This window comes from Sturnus vulgaris, unplaced genomic scaffold (genome assembly GCF_052056855.1).
Source record: "Sturnus vulgaris isolate bStuVul1 unplaced genomic scaffold, bStuVul1.hap1 Scaffold_192, whole genome shotgun sequence".
Classification (NCBI taxonomy): Eukaryota; Metazoa; Chordata; class Aves; order Passeriformes; family Sturnidae; genus Sturnus; species Sturnus vulgaris.
In genome coordinates this window covers 4,759,777-4,786,853 of record NW_028276155.1, presented here as the reverse complement: position 1 = coordinate 4,786,853, position 27,077 = coordinate 4,759,777, and the positions used below count along the sequence as shown (strand labels likewise).

General features: G+C 39.9%; 1 protein-coding gene and 1 long non-coding RNA gene across 2 annotated transcripts; both read right to left on the bottom strand.

Moving 5' to 3' along the window:
* Positions 1-10,985: 10,985 nt before the first annotated feature.
* On the bottom strand, positions 10,986-15,083 carry LOC148218266 (synaptonemal complex protein 1-like). Its single transcript, XM_088157906.1, has 5 exons — positions 14,375-15,083; positions 13,451-13,513; positions 12,682-12,744; positions 11,741-11,857; positions 10,986-11,178 (listed from the first exon to the last, which is right to left on the bottom strand). The coding sequence occupies exons 1-5, from the start codon at positions 14,477-14,479 to the stop codon at positions 11,035-11,037; spliced, it is 492 nt and encodes a 163-aa protein (XP_088014032.1). The 5' UTR covers positions 14,480-15,083; the 3' UTR covers positions 10,986-11,034.
* A 7,562-nt stretch (positions 15,084-22,645) lies between these two features.
* On the bottom strand, positions 22,646-24,326 carry LOC148218265 (uncharacterized). Its single transcript, XR_015800526.1, has 2 exons — positions 23,701-24,326; positions 22,646-23,475 (listed from the first exon to the last, which is right to left on the bottom strand). It is a non-coding gene; the product is annotated as an uncharacterized LOC148218265 (long non-coding RNA).
* Between the last annotated feature and the right edge of the window lie 2,751 nt (positions 24,327-27,077).

Below are 27,077 nucleotides of genomic sequence, written 5' to 3'. Positions count from 1 at the left end.
GATGATCTTGGGATGATGCTGCTCCCGATTTTGGAATGGGCTGGAGCAGATGTTTATGGGACAGGAGCCCTCTGGGGCTGTAGGGGACCTGCAGCTTGTGAGGTGCACGAGCACATCTCATTAGCTGGGGCATTTGAGTACTTTACAAAATGTCAAAAATTTCCCACCAGAAGAGAATAGAAATTTCCTGGATGTGTACTGATGGCAGGACAAGAAATACTGATCTTCCCCTGTACCTGTGTTACCACTACACTGTCTATTATTTCATGTCCCTCTTCATTTGGGTCTTTCCACATCTCCTGTTTAAATGGCCATGTCTAAGGACATTTCTTCACTAGACCAGCTCCTATGGCCTTGCCATTGCTCCCAGATTTCCTCCTTCAGTTGTTCTCTGGTCATTCCACATTAGTCAACATCTTAATTGTGTCTACATCTATCATAGAATCACCCTTTTTAATGTCTGTGTCTAAAACTGTTCCTGTATGGAAATACCTTGTTCATGGTGGATACATCAGATACTGCTTTGACATTGTACAGAGCTGAGGAAAGAATTTTGAAGTTTATTGAATTTTATCAAGGGTACTTTGTTTTATGTTGGCCAAGAAGAGAAACCTTCTGTGCCTCTGAGTCTCACCAGTTGCTGACCCCCAAAGGACACAAACCTGATGAGTTGTGGTTCCCACTGCAGAGCTGGCACTTGCACCTCCCTCCATCCCCAGATGGAGCAGAGCTGCCTTGTCCCAGAAAGTCCCTGGCAATGCAGGGATGAAGGAAACAGGACAGGCTGTGGGGATCAGGGGCAGGGCACAGGCAGGGATTTGGGGTGGTTGTGAGCCCAGGGCAGGAGCCAGCCCTTGGCCTTGGTGAACCTCATCCAATTGTCCTGGGCCCATGGCTCCAGCCTGTCCAGATCCTTCTGCAGAGCTTCCTGCCCTGCAGCACAGCCACACTCCCACCCAGCTTGGCCTCACCTGGACACTGACTCAGGGTGCCCTCCAAGCCCTCCTCCAGATCAGCAAGAAAGAGATTTCACTGCCCTGGCCCCAATCCTGAGCCCTGGGGACACCCCTGGATGTGGCTCCATTGCCCAGCACTCCTTAGGCTGGAATTCTGTTTTTTATGGAGCTGTACCTGCCTTTGGTTTTGTTTGCTGACAATAAATGAACATCCCTCTGTGTCTGGGGCAGCTCCTTCTCCAAGGAGAGCAGGTGGGAGTTGGTGCCAAGGAGCTGAAAGCTGCAGGCACAGCCTGGAGGGGAGGGAGCTCAGATTTGCACAAGGCTGCTCTGAGTGCCAGGGGTTGGATGGGGGAAATGGTGGGGTGGGGGTAGGGACAGAGTCTGATTGATTGTCAGCCATAAAGGGTCTTGATTTTCATATTTCTTCAGACTGCATTAGGAGGTGCTTGGGATCAATATCAACTGGAGATTCTGATAACAGTGCATAGACTGGAAAAGAATAAACAGGAAAAAAATATTCTGTCATTACTTTTTAAATGTAATGCATTCATTTTCAGTACAATTGTGAAATCTGTCTAATTAACCAGAATGGAATTAAAACTCAAATTATTCCCATGGGCTTCCCTTGTTAGGGTGATTTGAAATGTTCATGAGCCCTGGGGCACTGAATTCCTGAACTGAAGAGCTGAAGGCTGAACAAGCCTCTGGAGCTGTAAAATTCAGCAGCAACTTCCAAGTTGCTGAGGATGTCAGCAGCCCCCACTGAGGCCATCCCTGCCCAGAGACCGTGGGGGAATGGGCAGACAAGGAGAGCGTCCCTGGGGCTGGGGAAGCAGAACTCAGAGGCACCAGCGGGTCCAGGTGGAAATGGACTCTGGAATGTGGCTGTGAAAGCCCTGCCTGGGCTCTGCCAAGCAGGACACACAAGCCCTGACCCCATCCCCTGGCAATGGGGACTGGTGACCTCACAGGATGCTCGTGGCTGTCCCTGAGCAGTGGGATGTGGGGTGGGAATGGTGAGGGCAGGAGAGCAGCAGGAGCCCTCCAAAGCTCTGTGGGATTGGAGAGGAGGCCACCAGCCCTGGGGCTGGAATAAACTGGTGTCTTCTCATGGGCCTTGGTGGGAGGGACAGCAGCCACAGCCAGGGGACACAAATGTCATTGCTGCTGGCAGGGGGGGTCCCAGCCCCCCGAGGCCTTTGGTCACCCCCACTGCAGCTCTCCTAGCCTGGCCTAGGTCTGTGCTGGTTCCCTGGCAGACTTTACCCAGTGCCCCATTTCCCCAGCTCCCTCTGACCCTGGGAGCTCCCAGATCTTTACTGATGTCCCTCTGGCCTCCCTCGCTGTTGCTTCTTATAAAAAGCAGTGTTTGGCTGAGGAATGGCCAATTCCTGTGGGATTCCCAACACCTGCCTTCTTCCCACACCCTGCTAAAGCTCCCGTGGCACTCAACCAGTCCCAGGCACAGCCTTGCTTCAATCTGCTCCTTCTCTCCCTCTGCCAGCACTGAAATCCATGTCCCATCTCCAGCCCCACAGAGCAGCCCAGTCCTGTCTGGCCCTGCAGCAGGAACTGGAGGCACGGCAGGTCAGGGACATCCACTCTGTGTCTGGAATGCTCAGCAGATGCTCAGCTCGGGCAGCTGCTGCAGCCCCAGGGCCAGCCCCGCTGCCCAGCACAGCAGCAGAGTTGGCCCCGGGGCTCCTCAGGCCCTTAAAGCACACAAACACACACGGAGTGAAGCTGGAATACACAGAGAGCAAACACTGAAGATTGAAAGGACAGGGCAAACTCTGGTGATCAGGTACCAGGATCAGCCAGCAAAGTCCACTGAGCAGCCCCTGTTCACCATACAGCCAGAGAATGATTTGGGTTGGAAGAGCTCTGCTCTCATCTGACCCCCCTGCAATGAGCAGGCACATCCTTCACCAGATCAGATTGCTCAAAGCCCTTCACTGTTTACAGGAATGGGACATCCACAATCACCGGGGGAACTCGTTAACACAGCAATTATCAATCACACTTGTTACCACAGCAACTACCACAGCAACTGTTAATTTACGATTCCTTCCTAAGTGTGGTGCCACAGTAAGCAAGGCTTGAACCATTTGTGATGCTCAGTTTCCATGGAAACCAGCAATAGGACCCCATTGCTATGGGCCTGTGCCATGGAATTCCAGAGCTGTGATGTCACCATGACAAGCATCAGCCAAACGCGCTGCTGGTGCCCAACACCATGGCAACCAGACATGGAAATGCTAAGCCAGGGACTGTTTCCATGGTAACCAGCACTTGGGATGGCTGTCATGGCAACCATCATGGATACACTGCCATGTTGCCATGGACATTTCACTGAGACCTGTTGCTGTGGTTGGCTGCCACCACAACCATTTCAGGTCCTGTTGCCAAGGCTGGTTGCCATGACAACCATCGGGGCAGTTGCCATGACAACCTACACAGACACCCTCCATTGCTGCAATTTCCATGGCAACCATCAATTAACCAGTTTCCAGGAACTTTGTACAACATTTGCACAACTCATTTGCCATGGAAACGATCCCACAGTACTGTGGAAGGTCAGTGCCATGGCAACCATCATAAAACTCCATTGCTACAGTTGGTTGTTGTCTTGGCTTGCAAAGCAGGATGTAACCAAAAGTGTGCATTCTATCACCATCTGTTAAAACCAGGTGGGGGCAGTGTTCTTTATCTTTCCCACAACCCATCCTTCCTCCAGGAGATATCTCCTGTTAATGGGCCATGGAGTCCCAGTGCATGGCTGATAAAATTCCATCATCCCATTGGGAGGTGCTCCAGCCAGGGGGAGGAGCCAAGACTTTCCTACCTAGACAAAATCTGAGCTTTAGAACATCAGAGCAGCCTTTTTCCACTGGATTCCAGAGGAAAACCAGACCCTTCTGCATCATCACTGGACCTTCAGAGGAAAACTGCACCTTCTACAGGAGCACTGCTCCAACTGAACCACACCTGTCACTGCAGGAGGATGCAGCCACCATTTAATGGGACTGCACCAACACCCTGACTGACTGATGGGGTGTCAGGTTAGATTCTGACTGTCAATGTTTTGTGGTTTTTTGTATTACTGTATTTTTAAATTTTTTTCCTAGTAAAGAACTGTTATTCCTATTCCCATATCTTTGTCTGAGAGCGCCTTAATTTCAAAATTATCATAATTTGGCAGGAAAAGATTTACATTTTTCCATTTCAAGAGAGGCTTCTGCCTTTCTTAACAAACACCTGTCTTTCAAACCAAGACAGTGGCCATGGTAACTATCCTGATGCCTCATTGCCAGGGCTGGGTGACAGCACTGACAGTGCTGGCCCCTGGCGCTGGGGACTGGTTTGGGCTGGGAGGAGTTAACTTCCTTCCCAGGGGCTTCTCTGGGGCTGGGCTTGGATTTGGGCAAGATTCCAGGAGGTTTTTGTTCCTGCCCAGAGCCAAGGCCTTTCCTGTTCCTCATCCTGCCCTGACAGTGAGGGGGTTGGGGGAGCACCAGAAAAGGGGAGAGACACAGCTGGGACAGGTGACCCTGACCTGGCTCCAGGGGACTCCCAGGCCATGTAGAAGAAGAATCAGTCTGGAAAGAAGGGACAGAAGCAGGAAGGGGGGGATGCTGGAAGTGATGGAGTTTGTGTCCCCAAGTGCCTGGAATGGAGCCCTGCTTACCTGGGGAGAGATGAACACCCACCAGCCTGGGGGAAGCAGGGAGTGAATTCCTGGCTCTGCTTCCTTGCACAGCTTTTCCTTCCCCCATGGACCTGTCTGTGTCTGAGCCCTGGAATTGTTTGGTCTCTTTCACTCTCTGGATTCTCCCCCAGTGGGTGCTGCAGTGAACTGGGAATGAGGGGCAGGTGCCAGAGAAAGGGACACAGAGATGCAGCTGTGGACTTGTCATGGCACAAGCACAGGGACCCTGAGGCCCAGAAACGGGCAGGTATCATTTCACACCCTTCCCTGCTCTTTGCATTTCGTGCAAGCTTTCTGGAGCATTGCTGGAAATATTTTTGTAATTTCTGAGGTGATTTACACAACACCTCACAGGACACACTCATGGTATCAGGAGAATTATGTGATATACTATGGATTCACGTCCCTAGAAAACACCAAGGTTCTGATTGATTAGTTACTGTTTGAGTCTAGAAGTGGGCAGTACAAACTTCCATTTTTCACTTTCAAGTGCTCATGTGGAAAGCACAGTATATTCTTCCAGATCTTTGCACAATATTTGTTAGTTACATACAAAAAAAAAATTGTATTTACATCCCTACTCAACATAAGGAACCCAAACTACTGGCCTATCCATAAGACTACACAAAAAGAAGGCAATAAATATGTTTTACTTTCCACTTCAGACAAATCTCGGATTTTTGATTTTTGATTCTATTTGAAAATTTTTCATTCTATTTGAAGTCTGAAGAAACTTGTAGGTTTTTTGTTATCTCTAGGCTCTGAACTGGGAGTTGTCATTGTTGTGAAACCAAGATTAATCAGGATTAATACAGAATAGATGTTCTAATCTATCCTTATACTTCTGTGGCAGAAGCTGCTGGTTCCTAGGAAAGCTAGCTGGTGATTTCTGTGTGTGTTCAAATTTTTAAATCAACAAGATTTAATCCCACACTTTATATTTCAGAAAAACAATTTAATGGCCTCTTAACATTGCTTTCATATCTTATAACATGCATATTTTACTCTTTATGAAGATGAAATATCTTTTAATGCAAGTAACTCTATTGAAACTTCCATTTTAAAAATTCCAAAACCGTTTTAACATAGTGAAAACAAAACAGTCTAAAAAGGCAAGTCTACCAGCCAGTGAAATGGAAAAAAACAGAAGACTTCAGGCAAAAGTGCATACATTTAACACCTACATTTCTTTCACTGTGCTATCTATTCAGAAAAACAGTAAATTTAAAAGAACAGAAGTTCTTTAAAACCAGAATTTCTAATGACAGAAGCAGCTTTGAAACAACTTTCTATGTAGTTATATTTTTTCAAAATTTTAAATTGGCTAATTTGTGTCCCAACATTTTGAAGCACAAGGGACGAAAGGTGGAAAATGCTCTGCAGGGGGATGCAGTTATAGATCTATGAAGTTTATATGTGTAAAGGAAATGAAAATAATATTAAACACACTGAGCACGACAGAAAAATGCAACAAAGTACTAACTCAGAGAATAACAACGCTGTGGAGGCACCAGGGAGCAATGCCAGGGCACTGGGCCTTTCTGCATTTTAAGCAAAGAGCTTTACAGCTTCTGGAATTTTTCTTTTCCTGTCCATTTTGGAAACCGCTGCCCACCCCGCCTGGCGCATTCTCCTCATGGTTTGGAGTTTCAGTGCAGAGCCTGGAGATTTCCCATGGCATGGAGCTGGTGTCTAGGAAGGGAAATAAAGCCATCCATCAGTTTCTGTAAACAATCTCATTAACTGTTTGGTTTAATCTTATGAAAGGATAACATACCTTTTTTGGTGCTGTGGAATGTAATTGTGAAGCTTGTGGATAATCTTTGTACAATTGTTTAAACATTTCCTCTTCCGAGACTATGCTCTAATAAATTAAAAAGTTGTTTAGTCACACTATATTAAAAAATACTTTTCCTTTCCCCCTCAGGATATTAAACTATTAAAAAAAAAGTTAAGATGTTGTTATGAGGCATAACAGTTCAATAAAAAGAATGCAAATTATGTACATATAACCACAATTTCAGAAAGAGCTAATTAAGTAAAAATACACACATAAATACTGGCTTGAATGTAGAAGCCCAAACCCTTTATCTTCACTCTTAGACACAGCAGTGAGCACAAAGAACTGTTCAGCACAGGATTTGCTCTCTGGCTCTTACCAGGAGGTCAGTGTGCTCAGAGCTGTCTGACTGAGAATCCAGCTGGACAAGCACTTTTTGCTTTTTCCTTGTGCTCTGCTCCGAGGGCAGGTTTGTGCTTCTTCCACTTTGCAGTTTATCTGTTGGAGGAGTCTTTATAATATATGTCTGGGAAAGAAAATGTTTGTAGTTTTAAATTTTATTTTATGGGGTAAATATAGAGTCTAAACCCAATCTCATGACCCACTTTACAGTCTGAGTGTCCAAGAAGACACCTGAGAGACGTGGTGGAATTATTTTCTTTCCATCCAAACACGAAGCAAAGACCCAAACAAAGTGGGGTGGGGTAGAAATATCCTTTTTTTGGTAGCCAAACTAGGAGAATGAACAGGAAGCTGTGGAAGAGTTGAGTTTCATGGCACATTGTTCTTTATGTTTATCTGCAGAAATTCTGGTTATTCTCAATTGCAGCCACTACACGTGGACTGTATCAAACATCTCAGAAAATGGAAACTAACAAAACTGCAGGAAGAGGCTTTCAGAGAAAGGTTGACAGCAATATCAAGATTGGTGTTACTTGAAACAGCCCTTTCACTAGAAGTTAAACTGAGAAACATTGCAATAGTCCAGTGCAGTCCTTTTTTAGAAAGGTAACACCAAAACGATGATGGATTCTGTTGTTCCAAGATGAAAACCACAAGCAAACTCCTGACAGGGAAGAAGGGCAAGTTCTGCAGTATTCAGTATTCAGGAATGCTTTGATACTTCAATAATTTTTACAGCTAAATAAATTTTTTTTCCCTTCCATAGAGAAAAAAGTGCTTTTAGAAATGGACACTTTTGAAGACTAAGTAAAACAATTCTAGAGATATAAAGCAACAGCTGAGAAAGAAAAATGACACAGTGGGAGCCCTTCCATAAACTGCTGTCTAATGTCTCCATGGAATGGGATCACCATTTAAAATACCTGCTTATCTCAGGAAAAAAAAATTAAGCATCTACAGAGAAGCAAGAAATCTTTTACAAGATTCTCCTAAAACAGAGTTATGTGATAGGAAGGAAATATTTATTTGAATTCAGTTGTTAAGAATCTTCTTGGTGTAATTACAGAACACAGTTTATAATCATAGACTGTTACAAACTTCACACAAATATATGACCAGACACTGTTTTTCTATTCAATTTCATTCCTTACACAACTTCTAGAGCACAAGCCCAGGCCACACCTCACCCACACTGCTCAGTTAGTGAAAAACTCCACCTTTTCTTCAATTTCTGCTTTCAGCTGTTCCTTAAGGGATGACAGTTCACATTTCAAACATGACAGCTCATTTTCCTAAAAACAATTAAATAAAGGCTAGGGTTAACTATGCCCAATCCAGAAAAAAGAAAACAGTCCAAAATAATGAATAGGGATATTCATTAGATACAAAAGATAATTCTATTTGTTTTTCAACCCTATACTTGAAGCTTTACTTTACCTTGTTTAAAATTAAAGACTGAAGTACTATAGGAAACAGGTAGTTGATCATAAGTGTTCAAGATAAGACCTTAAAACACTTGGGAGAAGGGGGTGAGAGGGCAGAATCGAACTATTTAAAACAAAAATTTCCTATTCAAAATGTGAAGTCAGAACATGACACACTGGCTGGAAGAGTAGACACAAACACACTGCTACTCCCATTTAGTTTTAGCAGCATTTGGAGTTTTTAGTGCCCAGAATAAGATCTGTAAGAGAATAAAAGGAAATAAATTAGTGGGCTGATTTTTACTGTTCAGTCCCACTAAAGCAGATAGTTAACCCTTCCCCAAATATTCAATAGGAAGAAGTAAAACATGACATTTATAATTCTATTACACTCAAGGCGTGTGGGTTTAACACAGCTTGGCTCTCAGTGGGGGTGGAGTGTTATAAGAACATATTCTATTACTGGATTTTCACAAATATTAAAATGAATGCTGTATGTATAATGTTGGAAAACTTTGCTGTATGAATATAGTTTCTTTTAGTTCTGCTATTAACAAAATTTAGAAATAGTAGTGTGATAAATACATATATTTTTCTTGGAGTATAAAATGATGATGTAAAAAGGTTTTGTTCATGTATGAGAACAATAAAAATGAGAGAATGGTAAAAAAAAGATAATCAGGAAATTGTTCACATTCTTGGATTATTGGACACCAGAACCCCAGGGAAGAAAAAAAAAATTGATTTACAGGTTGGGGGGGGGATGATTTTGAATAATGCTTGAAGATCTATGAATATACAACATGTTGATGCATTCAAAGAAGTGTTTTCTGAGTTAGTGGGTGGTCTTGGCTGAATGTCAAGCACCAAGCCTTTATAACCTTTTGCTTTATTTTTTGTCTCATTTTTTTTTATTCAACCTTTTAAATTTTACCAGGAAAGGGAACCTCGTTTTTCATAGGAGGAAGCCACAGAAGTGGCTTCTGAGAGAGAAAGCTTCTTCTGTGTCCAGCAGAGCCAATTTCTGAAGGTGCTGATGATGGACACATTGCTGGTCTGATTTCAAAAGTTGGTAATGCCTCTGTGATGACAGATTTAAGAAAGAAAAAAACTGTGTGCACTTCTTCTTCTTCTTCTGAGGGGTGGAAATGTGCGGCAGTAACGGCGTTGCAGTGTTCTCATCCCTCATGGTTTGAGGGAGATGTTGCAGTGTGTTCTCATCCCCTGTGGTTTGAGGGAGATGTTGCAGTGTGTTCTCTTCTCAATAATTTGTTCCATTCCCCCCTGCATTGTTAAACTGTACCTTCCCACCTAGTTGTCCATCTTGCCCTAGACCTGCCCCTTGATCCAGAATGTTCCCTGTTCCTCCTCCCATTAAGTTGTCAATCCCACTTTTTACCTACCCTTTAGTTTGGAAACTTCCCTGTCAATTCCCTGTTCTTTGAAGCCCCATTGATCTGTTTCAATTGTTCCCTCCCCCTGTGTTTCCTTGGGTTATGTATTGTAAACCTCACCTTGTGCTCCTCCCCAGCCTTCCCCTATTGGTAAAGAATTTGTGCCCTCCCCTAGAACCTCCCCTGTATAAATATCCCTGCACACCCAGTTTCTTGGTCTGTCATCCCTGGAAAACTGAGATCAACCTTTCAGAGCTGCAAAACCCTGTAAGAACTTTTCAATTGATTTTTACAAGTGACAAACTGACTAGAGATCACGTTTTGTCTCCCTGTGCTGTTGGTGGGCAACAGGGAGGGACTGGGATAAAAGGTGTTCTAAAGGTTTATTTTAATTCTCATTACCCACTTTTAAATCTATTTATAATACATTTTCTCGATATTGTTTAAGTTCGAACTTGTTTTACCCCTAAAGTGTTTTTCTCCTAATCCTTATCTCAATTCATGAACCCTTCAATTTTTCTTTCCCCTCCTCTACTCAACTACAGAGGAGGAAAATGAGTGAATGTTTTTTTTGTGTGTGCCTGAAGCTTAGCCAGTATCAAACCACTACACAAGAACATCAGCCCCTCCACTGAATTATTTAACATTGGAAAGTACTCCTTACCAGTGCTCTTGCTGATGATAACTGCTTTTGCTGATTAATTTTATATACTCTTAATTCTGCATCTTTTTCTTCAATCATTTTATCATATTCATTCTGTGTTAAAAAAACCAAACCAACAACAAACTCAAAACATGTGATTTGTAACATGGAAATGTTACAATTATAGATCTATCCAGTCTTAAAACATCATTTTTTCAAACAGGCTCCTCAGAAGATTCAGAAAGCACCATGAACAAACACTGATGCTTCTGCAGAAACTGCAGAAATCAAATGCTCAGTGCAGTATTATTTTGTGGACTGGCAGAGAGTGCTTTATTTCTATGCAATATGTGTTCAGCACCTAAGAGCCAGCCATGCTATTTTTATTAATGGGATCTGCTAAAGATACTGCAAAAGAGAGTAATAGAAAGGTAAACTAAAATGTATCAAGATAAACTGCTGACAGGCACTAAGTAATTTCCCCAGAGAAGGAGGCCAAACTGATACTGAAAAATACTGCATTCAGAGGGTATTAAAGGAAGCCTAACTTTAAAACAAAAAATTAAATCCTAGAAGTTTAGAGAAATGAAATTTATCTGCCCATAGGCATGTTTCCAAAATCTTCAAATGAATTTAATTTTAGGTGATGAAAAGTCAAGCATGTGTTCAGCTTCCTTTTCCCAGACTCAGGCCTCTTTGTGGGTTTGAAGGGTTATTAACACATTACAAATGCCAGCAATCAGTAAAATCTCTTACCTTGTGCTTTTCCATAAGTGCCACCATTTCAGTTATCTTGTGCTGACAGTGGATATCAGTTTCTCTCTGTATCACTGCTGCTTCCTCATAAAGCAACCTCAGCTTTTCTACCTGGGAGCAGTAAATTGCATTTCATTCATAAACATAACAATATATATTTTAAAAATATTACTTTAATTTCTTCTTCCCCCTGTGGGTGCAGTGTAGTCCCATTTGGACTTCATTTGCTTTTGAGATCCTTTTCAATTCTGACATCTTTTATGCAGATTGTTAAAATGGGCAAGATTAAAGGTACAAGTTCACTTTGAACCCAAAGGCCATTTCAAGCACTCTGCCCTAACATTTCTTACCATCAAAAAATGTGTGGGCAAAAAAATACTAATATGGGAGAAGTTATAATCTCATTTAGCTATGCTGACTTTATACCAAGGGTAGAATTTCTTTGAACTATATCTAGAAAGAAAGAATTTTTAACTGGGTTCTTATTTTCAAAGACATATTCAAATATTTCAACTTAAGCACCTGATGTACTAAAGCTTTGCTCACAGGCATACACAACAACCATTTCTGTTGATAAGACTGAAATGTAAGAGCAAGGGCTCTGGCCAATAAAGCTTCATAAAACATTTTAAATAAAAAAAATTTAATTGCAGTAAAAATTAACACCTCTCACCTGTTCGTTAAGTTTCTTTTCATTCACTTTTCTTGTTTCTATCTCTTTTTGATAGATGTCAACTGCTTCCTTATGTTGCTTGTTCATATTTTCCATTTCTAACTGCAATTTCTTCACCTTTTGGGAATGCAGAATTGCTGCTGTTATTTGTTTAGGAATTAATATGTTAATTTTTTTTTATCTCTTATTTTTGAGCGGGAACACACTGTTACTTCTCAGGCATATGATTAAAGTGCTTCCTATTTAAAAGTTCAGCTTTTTTTTTTATAAAGAACTGAACTTTGTCCTGAGGTGAGTTAGAAAATACTCAAAGAACCAATGGCAACAGCACAACGGGAAAGACAACCCTAAATGCTGTGAATTCCTTGGAAAAAACCAAATACAGATGGAGATTTTATTCTCTCTCTTGTAATTCTATATAAGATTTTCACAGGTTTTATGGGACATTTTCCTCCCAGCTGTGCATTCTGATTACAGTTTTTCCTTTTAAGTTTCTCATATGAATATCCTCCCAAAAGTCCACCTCTTTCTCTAAGTGCAGTACCCAAAGCTGGACACAATGTTCCCATCAGAGGGATTTACAGTGCAGAACACATTTAAAGAACAGCCTGAAGTGAGTAATGTATGTAAGTCTTTTAAATGCTTTTCTGTCACAATGGGGTTACTGTTCAGTCCACTACCAATAAAAGGAAAAAAAAGAAAGGGACTGATTGGAAACATAATTAATTGTGATGTGAAGTCCATCTCTTTTAAATGTCCAATTGTCAGTGCCCAATGATTAAAAATGGAAGCATCTTCTAAAAACTATGAGCTCATTCCTGCAAAATCTGTATCCCAGATCCATAAACCAGCTCACAATGTATTAAACCAGTACTGTCATTAGTTACACTGGGACTTAAAAACATTCACTTCATCTTCTATGTGATATTATTTAAACCTACCTTCCCTTCATGAATACTGGTTTTCTTGCTTTCTGCAGTAATTTTCTTTTTCAGCACCTGATTCTGTTGAAATAAAACAAAACAAGCACTGCACTTTAATAAGTTAACAGAATTATGTAATAGTTTAACTGTGTCAAGAATGTCAGAATCTTCAAAATTCCAGCTTTCATCAAGTTCCTGTTATTGAATGGAGTTCATTCCATAACTCTCTCTTGTGCAGTTCAGGTTCCAGAACAATTCTCCAAACAAAAGAATGCTCAGATAATTACTGTGAAAATCCTGTTTCTTCATGACCTTAAGAAAGGCTCCCCCTGAGCAACAACAGGGAATAACAAATGAGGGGCAGAATGGGAATTAAAACTAAGATGCTGCTGACAGAAGGTGTGAAGATGTCATGACCATGATTACAAGTTATGTATATTTTACAGTGAAGTTTCTACAATTTGTGCTAGTGCAGAATTCTTTTCTACAAGTGGTAATTGTGATGGGTCCTTATTACAAGTACATAAATAATACTATATAGTAAATGAAAAAAGTATAAGTTTGTTAAAGATATTATTTTTGTAATTGCTTTTTTCAAATTAAGGCTAATTTAACAGATCAAGTGATTCCAAAGACGACTCCTTGATTTGCTCAGTTAGGATAAGAAAGGAACATTTTTAACTTACATAGGTGTATCTAAAGATATCACAGCAGATGAAAAATGCTGAAAAGTCACCCCAAAATACCATGTGTTGATGTATTTGTGACTCTCAAAATCTCTACACACCTCCTGCTGCAACTCTTCAAAGCATTTGGCTTTATTTTCCATCTGTTTCTTTAAATTATTAACCTGAAAGAGATATTTCAAACATTAATTAGTTAAGTCCTAAACATTACGCCCTGTGTTAGCAATTGCTGTCAACATTCCCAAACATGCACTTGCAGCAGTCTGGTTTATTCTGATGGGACTGAAACACAAGCTGCTATCTTAGAATGACTGGAGTTTGAGCCATAAAGTACTACAAGATGTTAATTAATTTAATTAATAGCAGTGAACCAGTTCCTTAGCAGTTATAGAGTCAAGAAAGAAAGAAGAGAAAATCCTGCAGTATCTTCACAATTTCAAAAATACATTTGTATGAAGTTCCCTACAATCTATTGAAAAACGAATTTTCCCAATTATTTTCTAGACTCTTCAACTGCTTTTCCTTTCTTGAAATTTCATTTTCAATACTCTTAATCTGAAATTAGAATTGTAAACCCTTGACTTTTACAATGAAATTATGAAATCTGTTTTAATGCTAAAAACCCCAGGTTGCTTTGAAACTACAGAAAGTAAAAATATTTGAATCTATTTAAGCTAGAACTCACACTACATATAAAAACTAATCTAGAGCCCATCCATCACCCAGTGGATATATGAAAAAAAAAAAAAAAAAGAAAAACAGGTTCCCTGTTTGCCTGAAATCAAACAAATCTTTCATATTCAATTTCCCAGCAAGGAATAAACATCCCTGTGACTGTGCTTGTCTTTCAAAATACCAGGGCTCAGCATGTGGACACACAATGTCACAGCTGGCAGCAGCTGTGACAGGAGAAAGCCCCTGGCAGAGACCACATCCCCCAGGCAGAGCTTTGCACAAAAAATCCCAACAAACATTTTACATTTCAATTCTGTCCTGCAGGTTATGTAACATATTTCCATATGTACGTTTTCTTCTTTTTCATCCAGTTTACTTTGAATCTCTTCACCTGTCTTTGCCATTTTCTCCTTCAGAGACTCCAGTTCATTTCTAAGGGCCAAATTAACAAGCATTAGTAAATATTTACTTCTTACCTTCAACTTCCTTTCAGTACTAATAAACTCTTATTTTATTTTCCACAAATAGCTGCTGATGTTGATGGGAATTTCATAACCTGCTCAATGAAAATGTTCTTAAAATGAAGCAACATGCCTAGTAAGTCAAGATGTGAACTGTCCATACTTTTTATTTTAAGTAGGAGAAGATGTTCCAGCTAAGCTAAGGAAAAGACATCCTAACCTGGACTATTGTAATGCAGCTCTGAAACATGGGAGGCTGCCTGTCTATTGAACTGATGGTACAGAGATTTCTGCAGAGTAACACTCAGCCAGTTTTGCCTTGTCACATTTCATCCATAACCTTGAACTTCCATTTTCATTTCCTTCACACCTAACATGTCTAATGCACAACAGGACAGCTCTTTCTATGTAAAACAAAATGATGGCAAACATTGTTCCTGTAGCAATAGGTATTTCTAATCTGATAGAATTTGTACTTGCCAACAGCAGAACTGAATAGTTTCTGTTTAGCTGTATTATCTAGAAAAATATTAATCAAAAAAATCCCAGAAAGCAACATAGGAACACAACTATCTATCTGAATCTACTTCCTTTAACAATATCAAATGTTAATATTTGTTTTCACTTGCCTTAGCTGGCCATTTGCCTCTTCTAGGTTTACAACTAACTGCTTTGTATTTTCTTCCTTTTTCTCACTATCCTAAATAAAGACCAATGTCAGCAAAGAAATAAAATTCAAAGCGACTTCTTAAAAAATTCAAAGACATCCAAAGCACACTGACCTGCCTTATTCACAAGTGTAAATACACTTCTTTCCCAATTCAAGCACAAAAATCAGTTTAGGTATTCTACAGAACCATGTCATGTTGCAGTTTATCATCTGATTTGTAAAACTGAGCACTGTCCTTTAAAAAAATCTGGAATTTTACAACTTGCCTCTTGTTTTTCTTGCAGTTTCTTGAGTTCTGCAGCTACATCATTTCTCTCCTGTGCTATTTGTTCTTTCTCTAATGAAAGCTTATTGAGACACACTGTTAGTTGTTCATTCTTTAACCTAATTTAAAACAAATGGCCAAGAGGAATAAGAACATGCATTTTGAAATCTCCTTTGAAGTTAAATATACCCATTATCAAGTGTTACTCCATGCTGAAAAAAGTCCAGGCCTTTATCTACCAATAGAGGATTTGCAGCAGTCACAGTGATATAAAAAGGAGACAGAAGAAGTAAAGAAAATCAGAGTCAACTTTTATATAAATATAATGGTCTGTGAAGATGATGTATTTCAAAGCAGGATTAACAATGAATTCAGAAACTTTCTCTTCTTGTTAACAAAGTCAGAGATATGGAAGAACTACATATTCCATAGAATAATACAAATAGAGAAAATGTAATTTACAACTGTAAGTATATAATTTATGTTATATTGTGTGATTCAAAACTTCCATTAGAAAACAATCACAGCTCATTTCACTGTGGATTAAAGTAACTTCTATATAACACCAAAAAGAATTAAATACTGTATTTTCAAAATAGTCATACGTCTCTTGTTGCAGATCTGTTTTCAGAGCCAAAAGCTGGTTTAAATGATCTTGCTCCTTTTCAGCTGTACTAGTCAGCTGTGCTTTCAAACCATGCATTTCTTTCTGCAGAAGGAAAAAGAAGAGTTTTGAGCACACATGTGTCAACTACAACTCATGGTGGTTATCAGACATGAGCTAACAGCACAAGGCTTTCAGAAGAACCAAACAACATCCACACCATGGGTTATCCAGACTGTACCTTTACATATCTCTGCTGGGATATGAAGTGGTGTGAGATGAGAGCTCTGACACCAGTGCTGTACCTGGCCCCTGCTGTGAGTTTCATTACCCAGTCTGCAAAACTATTAAATTAGAGTCCTTGGACATAACTTTAAATAAAGATAATTGCTTCAGACTTTACAAGCTTTTGCATTCATCTAAATAAAAAAGACTAAAGAAACATCAGAGAATTCCAGTTCTATAGGATAGAGCAGAAAGGCAATCAACAGGGCTGTGCCTCCATCCTCAGTACAGGCACTGGAGGAGTGCAAGGGGCAGCAGCCAGGCCCCTGTGCACAGGAGGACAGAGATCTCCTGCTGTCACTGCTGTGAGCAGAGCAGCTCAGGGTGGGACACTGCTCTGTGTGCTACTTCCATGTACTTGTGTTCAAGTTAGGATGTGTAACTTGACTATTTATAAAAACATGTTTTATTATTGCCCTATTTCAGACCTCTCTGATTTCTCTCTCCAAATTTTTCTCTCTCTGCAATTTTTTTACAGTATCCTCAAGATCCTTCTTCAGCAAGAATCCTCCAATTTGCCCATTTTAGAAAATTAGTGAAACTCAGTTCAGAACACTCAATGCACAGATTGTAACAACAAGCAGAGGTAGTAAAATGCACACCTGATTTCACACTACCTTAACTTTAGTTGATATGGTTTCTTGTTAGACTTGTAAATATAAAATCATCATGAAAATAAACCTCTGTTAATAGTGTAATTCATATAGCTTAGACTCCTGTGACAGAAAATGGGCCTGTGCCACAGTACAGCAGGGTGCACAGAGGCCAGAGCTAATTACCTTCCTGTAAGTAAGAAAAAAATGGGAAAACTTTCTATCCAGAGGGATATAAAGGCATTTGAATGGGCATGAATGAAGAAGGAAATAACCAAAAACCTGACAAGGAAAACCAAAACAGGGGAGACAAGAAAAACCAAAAACATAGGAGACAAGAAAACTCAAAACACAGGAGACAAGAAAAACAGTGGTAATAAACAAGATCTTCAAAGAAAACACTGAAATTGTGGATGAGAAAGTTTAGTAGAAATGTTAAGGTAGACTAAACTGTATTTATTTATGGCATTTAAAGCACTTACAAAGCAAGAGGAATTTCATATGAAAAGCAAATGCCATGAGATTAACAAAATGAACATTTACCAGAGTTTCTGACAGCTCTTCAAGTTGCACTTCTTTATCACATTTTAACTTAGTCATCTCTTCTACAGCACATGTAATGCAAAATTAATGGAACAGAAATAATTTTTCATACTTAGCAGGCAGTATAACACACACACCCTTTTGCAATAGCCAGTTCTCAAAACTTACTGGATTAAGTTCAGAAACTGTAAAGCTCATTTATGACTCAATCTAAATGTAGACTTTGAAAAATGATTAAGAAAGACATGAGCAAATCTATATCTGAACAGAAACTAATTATTTATCTTAAATAAAATTCAGAGCCTATTATGTTTTCCACAATTATGGCTTCAAATAAACCATGAACTGTAAGACCAGAGTATTCTCCAAGTATTGATGCATCTGCATTGTTCCAGAAAAAAAAAAAATCTGAACTGCTGAAAGTTCAGATCACATGGATATGCTGAAAAAGGAAACCAGTTATTACTAACTTCCACATGTTTTCTACGTGCACATTCACAATACTGGTATTTTTTGCAAGTACTCCACACCAAGGTCGTGTTTGGTGTGGAATTCTCACAGGTCTCATCCTGCCTTGCTCTAGACAAGCATTAGCAGTTCACTTTGGAACATTTCTCTTTAGATGCCCTCAATCTATACAGGGACATCCAATTCTATTTCTCATCTGTCAGATGAGATCCAGCCCCATGTGCTGCACAGCAGGAAACAGTGCTGAAGGCAGAACTCTTACTCTGGGGGCTGAGGAGCACATCCCCAGAAACCACACGATATCAAAGCAGGATTTAAAGATAAGCCCTGCCACATCCAGCATGGGGAGGGTCTGCAGAAACCTTAATGGGAGAGTTTTATCTCTGCTACAAGCTACAGAAATCCTGTCTGCTACTCCTGGCACCTGCAGTGCTACTGGTCTTAGCTGGAAACCAAAACTGCTTCCATGAGAATTCCTGCATGGATGGCCTTGCCATTGGAGCTCTGCACAGCACTGCCCTTTGGCTGTGCAAGGACCAATGACCACCAAAGAAAGGGGAGTCAGGTGAGTCCAAATAAATGCAGGCATTCCTGACAGGTACAGGTAACATCATTCCTCCAAGTACTACAGACAGTCCATTTCCAGAAAGCAGCAGAAAACATTTTTCTTACTGCCTAGCTCATTTTCTGCCTTTCTACAAGCCTTACCCAGTTCAGCAGACTTCTTTTGGAGCTCCAAGGTAACCAGCTTTGATTCGTCTTCATATTTCTTTGATCTAAGAAAATGATAATTTAAAACCTCCAAATGTACAGTACAAAGCACTGCATTTGAAACTTGAAGGACAACAGGACAGTGTCTTACCACAAGCACTTGAAGAACATTTACCTTTCAACAGGCAGACAATATATCAGCTGCAACACCTACCAAATTTCACTTTTACAACTTCAGAACAGCAGACATTCAAGTCAACAAATATATACTTACAGAAATTTGTATTTCTTGAAGACAGAATTATGGAAGTTGGAGGGTAAAAAATTTTACTTTTTATAGGCCAATATCAACCAGCACAAATATAAAAAAATTACATTAAATTCCCTGCATTTAGACCACTGTATCAAAAAACCTCCAAATTTCAGCTTCATTTCCAGTTGTTCTTGATTTTGTCATAGACTGCAACCTGTAAGATGACTCTGAATGGAAACTCTTGAATTTACCTATTTTGCTCCTTTTGCAGCAAGCTTTTCAAATTGGCAGTAGAAATCTCAAACTCCTCTGTCACAGCTGCAAGCAAAGCCTTCACTTTTTTACATTCTTCCTCCTGTGCTTCCTTTTCTCTGGTGACCTCAATTAATGTTTTCACTGTAGTTTGCAATTCAGCTTCTAAGTTCTTCTGAGTAGCCTTCAAAACATGATCTAATTTCTAACCATGTTTTGCAACAAACAGCTACAGTTGTTTCATATCTAAAGTATCCATAATTATTTATGCAAATACTCATCTAGTTTATTTAAACTGTAAAACTGTAAGCAAGGTGTACCTCTGCCTTTTGCAATGAAATGTCAGCCTCTCCCAGCTTTGCCCTCAAATGTTCTTGACTGACCTGGGATTCCTTTAACATTTCTTCTCCATGTACTAAGCAAAAAAGATGTATGTTTATATTTTTAAAAATAGGATATTTACTAAAAAAATGCTGCTAGAAATTCGAAAATACATACATTTATAGAATTTAACAAAGGCCAATGGTACTGACATCATATACTATAAAAACTTTGAATATAGATGGCTTAAAAATATTGAAAATCAAGGTCTGAAAAGTAAGTGTCCTCAGTGGCACCTGCCTGACTGTAAATTTGGAAAACTGAAGCAATGTGTTTTCCCCTTGCAATTTTCAAAACTTCTCACTGCTTGACTCACCCTAAAAATTACCCTGCCAGTTCTCATCCCACATAAGCAGCTTCTGTTTCAAAGATAAGCCCCAAAATTCTGCTGCCAACCAGCAACAGAACAACTATCACAACCCTGTTTCCTATGCTTCTAAAAACAATTACATTTAAACACAGCAGACAGAACTCTTACATTTTGCTTCTAGCAAGTCAGCAATCTTATTTTGTGATATCTGCAGCTGAGCCTGGATGTCTTTTATTACACCATCTTTTTCATCTCTCTGTATGGTAAGAGCTGAAATCTAGCAAAATTAAAGAAATATCATGATGAAGTGTGGAAAAGGGACAGAGACTCATTTCCATTTGTACCCCAGGTATGATAAGCTGCTGTCATTCAAGTTACATAAGGTTGTTGATCTTAGCCAAATATTGATCAAGTCACATTACTCCAAATGAAAAAGTCCTCCAGTTCAAAATCAAACTATGAATTCCACTAGACTAAAGGTCTGAAACATCACTAAACTTAGCAGAATCTGACTTAAATGCAGCTTCAGCTGTTATTTTGTCTTTTCTACTAATACCCAGAAAGACTTCTTGGCTCTTGCATTGCCATTTTAGTCACAAATAAAGCTGTTACCACATATTAAATGGTAAAACTGAGCAAACCTGCTTCTCCTTCTGACTCACTTGCAGTTTGCATTCTTTTTCAAACTTGTCCACTTTTTCTGCTTCTTCTTTCACTTTTGAGATACAGTAATATCCACAGTTAATATTCTAGCTGAAATATACTCCAATTTCAATACAACTTCCAGTTTAAGATTGCTTGCAATTGTACAGCTGTACATTTTGTTTCCCAAGAGTAACTGCTGAGGCAATATTTGATTTTATAATCAAAATAACTTTTTTTGCCAGCTTTCCACAGAATTAGTCCATTACTCCATGTTTGTTATAAGAAACTAACAGAAAAGAGCATGTGAAAATGAAACAGGAACACAAACAGGAACACAGCAGCCTGTACATATAGAGAGAGCATTTACCTGAAGTTTGTGTAGCTATACACTAGTGCATTACCATTTAAGTAAACCAACTACAGGAAATAAATATTAATCTCTAGGCTGTACTTCACACACAAAACTTGAACTTTGAGTGACTATTTGAAAAATAAAGTTCCAAATTTCGCCCAGAGGAACAACAGCAGAAGGGGCCAGGCAGTGAATACAGGCAGCAGGAATAAAAGAGGGTCCCAGTGTCTCAGTGCTCACCATTCACATCTGTCTGCCCTGACACTGCACATTTTTTATGTGTAATAAATGCTATGAAATACAAAATTGTTGAGCCAGCAGCATGAACACAATAAACAGAATTCTCACGTTTGAAACTCATTTCCAATCTGTCCTGCTCTGCTTGCACACGAAGCTCTTCAAATGCCACTGTCATTCTCTAAAAACAAAATTTCATATTTGAAGCTCAATATTGGAAACCCTGGAAGTTCCCAAGGGGCTGCTGCCAACCCCAGCCATTCTGAGAAATCATCAGGTAAGTGAAACAGAGTCCAAAAAGAAGACAGAAGTTCTGGCAGTCACCCAGCACTAAGCACATATCACACACATCACATGGATCTACATCCCACATATCACACCCATCACATGGATCCACATCCCACATATCACACCCATCACATGGATCCACATCCCACATATCACACCCATCACATGGATCTACATCCCACATATCACACCCATCCCATGGATCCACATCCCACATATCACACACATCACATGGATCCACATCCCACATATCACACCCATCACATGGATCCACATCCCACATATCACACCCATCCCATGGATCTACATCCCACAGATCACAGAGATCACATGGATCCACATCCCACATATCACACCCATCACATGGATCTACATCCCACATATCACACCCATCACATGGATCTACATCCCACATATCACACATCACATGGATCTACATCCCACATATCACACCCATCACATGGATCTACATCCCTCACGCTGCTGCACTTTCTCCATTGAATGTGCTTTATGTAATACAAAAATAATTCTTGAAGAGGGACTGAAAACCTGACTTCCTGCATCACATATGGCATGATATGGACACAGAAAGTATCCCAACATAAACATGTAATCAGCTCAGCATGTCCACACTCACATTCCTTTTAGCCAGCTTATGTCACTTACTTCCATGTTGCCATGAAGTTCCTCATACAATTGTCTTGTTTCTTCTCTTTCCTGTTCATCTATCAAAGCAAGAATTTTTTTAATGTTTTCTTTTGAAATTTTTTCTTTTGAAAAAGAATGCCAGCTGTCCAAGTCATTTTCCTTAATCAGCATAATGAATTTAAAAAGGAATTATCAGCTCATTTCTTATTAAATGAGGCATTATGAAATACAGTGCCAAAAGCCATACAATCTAGGGAAAATGTGTATTTCATTGAAAGATGAAGCAAGCTCAGCTTTTAAATTTCCTTCCCAATATATATTTTTGACAAGTGTAATTCTGGATCAATTTATGTAACCATATTAATTCTTATAGTATTAATGTTGAATAATCATGTATCAAAACTGCAATGCAGAGTTTAGCACTGAATTTCTTCCTATCAGCAGATACCTATGACCACAGAACTGTCATTATAAAATTAAAACAACACTCCATGTCCATATTTTCCTTCTTTCCTTTTACTCTTTTAATTGATACTATTTTTCCCTATGAAAACAATTATAGAAAAGAATAGTAAGAAACAGAGCTATCAAAAAAGAACAGTACATATATACACAAGTGTTTCTAGAATTAAGGCTAAAAAGAAATAGACACTTCTTAAATATCCAGGATCAAGTTAGTAAAATTTTAATGATTACAATAACAATTCTACATTGCATATAAAGCAGAATTGCCAATCGAGAACATGTTTCAAAGACCTCAAGAATTTCAACTTTATTAAGTTATCCAACTGTCTTGACTTGCTGAGTTACACAAGAAGAATTCTAGTTAGTCATTATACCTTTGGGTTAAGATCTTTTTTCCCCACTAATGTGTAACTGCTGCAAACAGGAAATGCCAGCTCTGGAAATTTCTTAAAGTGTGCTGGGAATTTAAAGTAGATTCCACTGCCTCAAAACAGGCATGAAGTGCCACTTCATATCTCTCAGTATCTCCACAGTCCCTGGATGGGACTGAAAACCCTCAGAGGGCTGAGCAGACTCGAGGGGAGCTGCACTGCTCTGCAGGGGCTGTCACTGCTCAGCAGGGTCTGGCACTGCCTCAAACCTGGCTCAGTGTTCAGGCACCCAAACAGCTCCCAGGCCTGGAAACTTTCAGCAAACGATTTGACTGGCTCCAAAAATCCTCTGGATTTAGCATTACAAACCTGATGTGTGTTAGTCCTGTGGCTTCACTTCTAGTTTTGTGAGCCACTTAAATTTCACTCCTCATTTTAAGAGTCACATCCAGCCAATCTCAGCTGGAGAACACATCTGGAACAGCATGAGAACTTTTCTGTGAATTTAGAGCAAGCTAGAAGTACTCTCATACATCTCATTTACTCTCATAAATCAAAAATAAAAAAGTATTTACATTTGCTGGTCTTTTCTGTGAAGAGAGTGCAGGTTTCCTTGAACAGAGTACACAGATGCATGGAAGCAGTGGCTCTAAAGGAGGGAAAAATACCATTTTTTCATAGGAGTGCACAGTATTTTATACTAAGTATAAATATATATATATATATATATATATATTTAATGGACAAATTTTATACCAAGTACCTAAGGAGTAACAATGTACATGACCTTCACAATTTAACTGCTATATCAAACTGCCCACATGAAAACTGATTATTTTCACCAGAAAAACATCTATTTGGTTACATTACTCACTCTTTCTGGAGATCTTCTTTTTCCCATATTTCATCTTCCAGTTTCAAATGGAGTTTATCATTTTTTAACTAATTTCATAGGGAATAAATGCAAAAAGACACTGTTATTGAAGAATAGATTAGAAATACACTTTGACTTCTCAAATCCCACATGAAAATGTAATTTTGGGTATCAGCAGACAGAAGTCTATTTAACTGGTATTACATGCTGAGTCATCTTTTGCATGAAAGGCAGAATAATTAATGAGCAATGACTTACCAGCAACTGAGACACTTACAGGTAAATTCTTCATGCACACACTCATACAGGACAGGTGCACACACCTGCTCAAAACAATCATTTGCTCAAGACACAAACCAAACTGCAACATTCTTTAACATTTAATTGGATCAATAATATTGTCATACTAAATCAGGAAGCACTTAACTTCATCTATTCAATGCATATTGTACAATACTGGCCTGCAGCTCTTGAATGGTTTTATTCTGTGCTTCAATAATCTCTCTACTTTCTTGGAGTTTTCTTTCTTTCTGGTTTAGTTCTGATTCCATAGTCAGTTTCCACTGCTTGATCTTCTCAGCCTCATTGTAGAGTTTTGAGAACAAGTCATTCCTTGTTTCTGTATTCTATTAAAACAGGTTCCACAATTTAATCTCAAATACTATCTAATTAATACTGTTGTAGATAAAATATTTTATCTCTTAGAAACATCACAAGAGTAATATTTTTCCACAGATGGTGATATAAACTTATATATGATCAGGAAGCAAAGTTTAAATCTTTGTGCATCCACTATGTAGGTATCAAAAGGCATTACAGACCACACAGGAGACACAAATACAACGAAAATCTTTAAATCTTACTCTAATTAAAACTCACAGACTTCACAGGCACTTCAAATAAAGAAAAAACAACAACAACAACAACCAACATTGCAATCACCCTAATTGTTAAGGATTTGTCTCCAGGCATGTTCACTGAATCACAAATATCTCCTCTAAGTGATTCAGCTTTAAGCAGGAGACAGAAAACACGATTCCCTTTTGACTACTTCCTTCAGCCCTGAAATATCTACTCAATAATGCTTTAAGCACTGTTTGGGAACAAATTTCAAAGATCCCAAGAAATTAGATATGCAGAGTTGATACTTAGCTGACCTCTTCATCTACTTCAGAGCAAAGCTTGACTTGCTGTGAAATTATATCTGAAACATGAAGAGATTTTGATCAATGTATTTCTAAAAAATACTAACAGTGAAACTGTATTTAAGTGTTACCAGATATGAAACTCTAAGACTACTCAAAAAAAATTAGAACTCGACAATATAAAAAAATTTAAAGAATGTGCATGGCCAGTATTTTAGTCTTACCTGAATCAGTGATTTTGCCAGGGTTGGACACATCGAATGGCAATTTAAAATCATTCCAAGCATTTGTTAAAACCCTGCACAAATTTAAAAATTAGTTCATTGTGGGTAGATTTGTAAAAAAGGATTATAAAATCCTGAAAAAAACCACCAAAATTCCTACAGATGATTTGAAAATAGAATTTTTCATTAATAAATCAGCTGCCTACAATTTCAAAGCCCAAGGTTTTGGTGAAGGCTTTGGAACTTGCTTGCTTCTTATTTCACAGTGGCTTATCAAACTTGGTTTTTTTCAGTTTTCTTTATTGTTATTTTTGACTGTGGCCAAAGGGGAAGCTTTCAATGCAGGGAACTCAGCAGCTCCTGCCTGTCTGTGCACTGGTGCATGGTAAAGGACTCAAGAAGCCAAATTACTTTTTTCAAGACCAGTACCTGATATTTCTTTTTTGCTTTACTTCCAAGGGCACTTCTAAACCATATCTGATTATGTTTCAGCATGAAAATACCCTTTTACAAGGTTTTTAAGTCATAGAAGTTCATCCTGTAAACAGCATAACTCATCAGCTGTCAGAATATCCTGTTTGAATCTCAACATATTTCATAAGGAGCTTCAACATGAAAAAATAACTCGTTGAATTCCCATAACTCAGAGTGGGGACGGAACATTTTCACTGCACACCTGATCTGGTGAGAGCAAGACATCAACGGCAGTGGGAGCATCTGAGGGGGTCACTGCTCGCTCTGGGTGCTGAATGAGCCACCCCAAACACGGATTTATCATCACTGAGCTACAGCTACAACACACAGCACAGGCTGACAAGAGGAGTCCCTTCAGCTGTGTTATAAGCACATATTACATTATTGGCTTTTTGCAAACATTAAAATGAATACTGTATGTATGATGTTGGAAAATGTTGCTGTATGAATATAGTTTCTTTTAGTTCTGCTATTAACAAGACTTAAAAATAGCAGTGTGATATATATTTTTTTAGACTATAACATGGTAATGTAAAAAGCTTTTGTTCATGCAACTAAATCAGAGAATTGTAAAAAGATAATCAGGAAATTCTTCACACTCTTGGATTATCCTGTCTGGATGAAGACAGGGGTGATGAACACTAGAATTCCAGGGAAGGAATTTACTGATCTCCGTTATCAGGGAGAACAAGAAGCCACAAGGAAAAAAAAAAGTAAAAAAAAATGTTGATTTACAGGTTGGGGGGGGTGATTTTGAATAATACAGGAAAGGTCTATAAATATGCAACAGGTTGATGTTTTCTGAGTTAGTGTGTGCTCTTGGCGGAATGCCAAGCACCCGGCTGTTGTAACCTTTTGCTTTATTGTCTCTTACATTCTTTTACTAAACTTTTTCAAATCTACCAGGAAACTGAACCTCGTTTTTCACATTTTTGACAGAAAATAACAGAAGAAGTCTTTGAAATTCCAACCGAAGATGCTCTCCTGGCACCAGTCTAGGCATGTGTCCCTGCGGTTTCCCCTCGCCCCCTCCTCAGCCTCCAGAGCAGCACAGCCTTAGGGGGGGGGCTGCCCTCAGCGGCCCCGCGGCCGAGCGCTCACCTGGGATCTGCCCACAGACCACTGCCCAGCGCTCAGGCGGGGCGGAACGAACAATTTAAACCGCTTTTCCTTCTCCACGGCGCCGCTGGAAGGGCGGCCGGGCGCCATCGCCGGCAGCTCTCGGCCAAGGGCGGGAAGCGGCGGCGGCCCCTCAGCGCCGGGCGGGGGGCGCCGCCTAGCGGAGCTGCTGTGGCGCAGGCGCTGTGCGGCGGGAGCTGCGCCCGCCTCAGGCCCGGCCCGGCCCGGCCGGGGGGAGCGGCGGCCCCGGGGGGCGATGGCGGCGGATCCGGGGGGCGATGGCGGCGGCTCCGCCGCTTCCTCGTTGTCCGTGACCATCAAAGAAGTCTCGGGGCTGCCCGAGGGGCCCGGCGGGTTGGGGACGTCGCCGTGGTCGCCGGCCAAGGGGGCACAGAGGGACCTTGGCAGTCGCTGG

Bases quoted from the DNA above. Each gene is read 5' to 3' on its own strand.
- LOC148218266 (XM_088157906.1), bottom strand. From the start codon at position 14,479: ATGCTTGTTAATTTGGCCCTTAGAAATGAACTGGAGTCTCTGAAGGAG. The intron at 13,514-14,374 runs GTACATATGGAA...TATCTCTTTCAG, and splicing joins TGGATGAAAAAGAAGAAAAC to GTTAATAATTTAAAGAAACA. The intron at 11,858-12,681 runs GTAGGTTTAAAT...CATTCCCAAAAG, and splicing joins CCAGTATTCATGAAGGGAAG to GTGAAGAAATTGCAGTTAGA.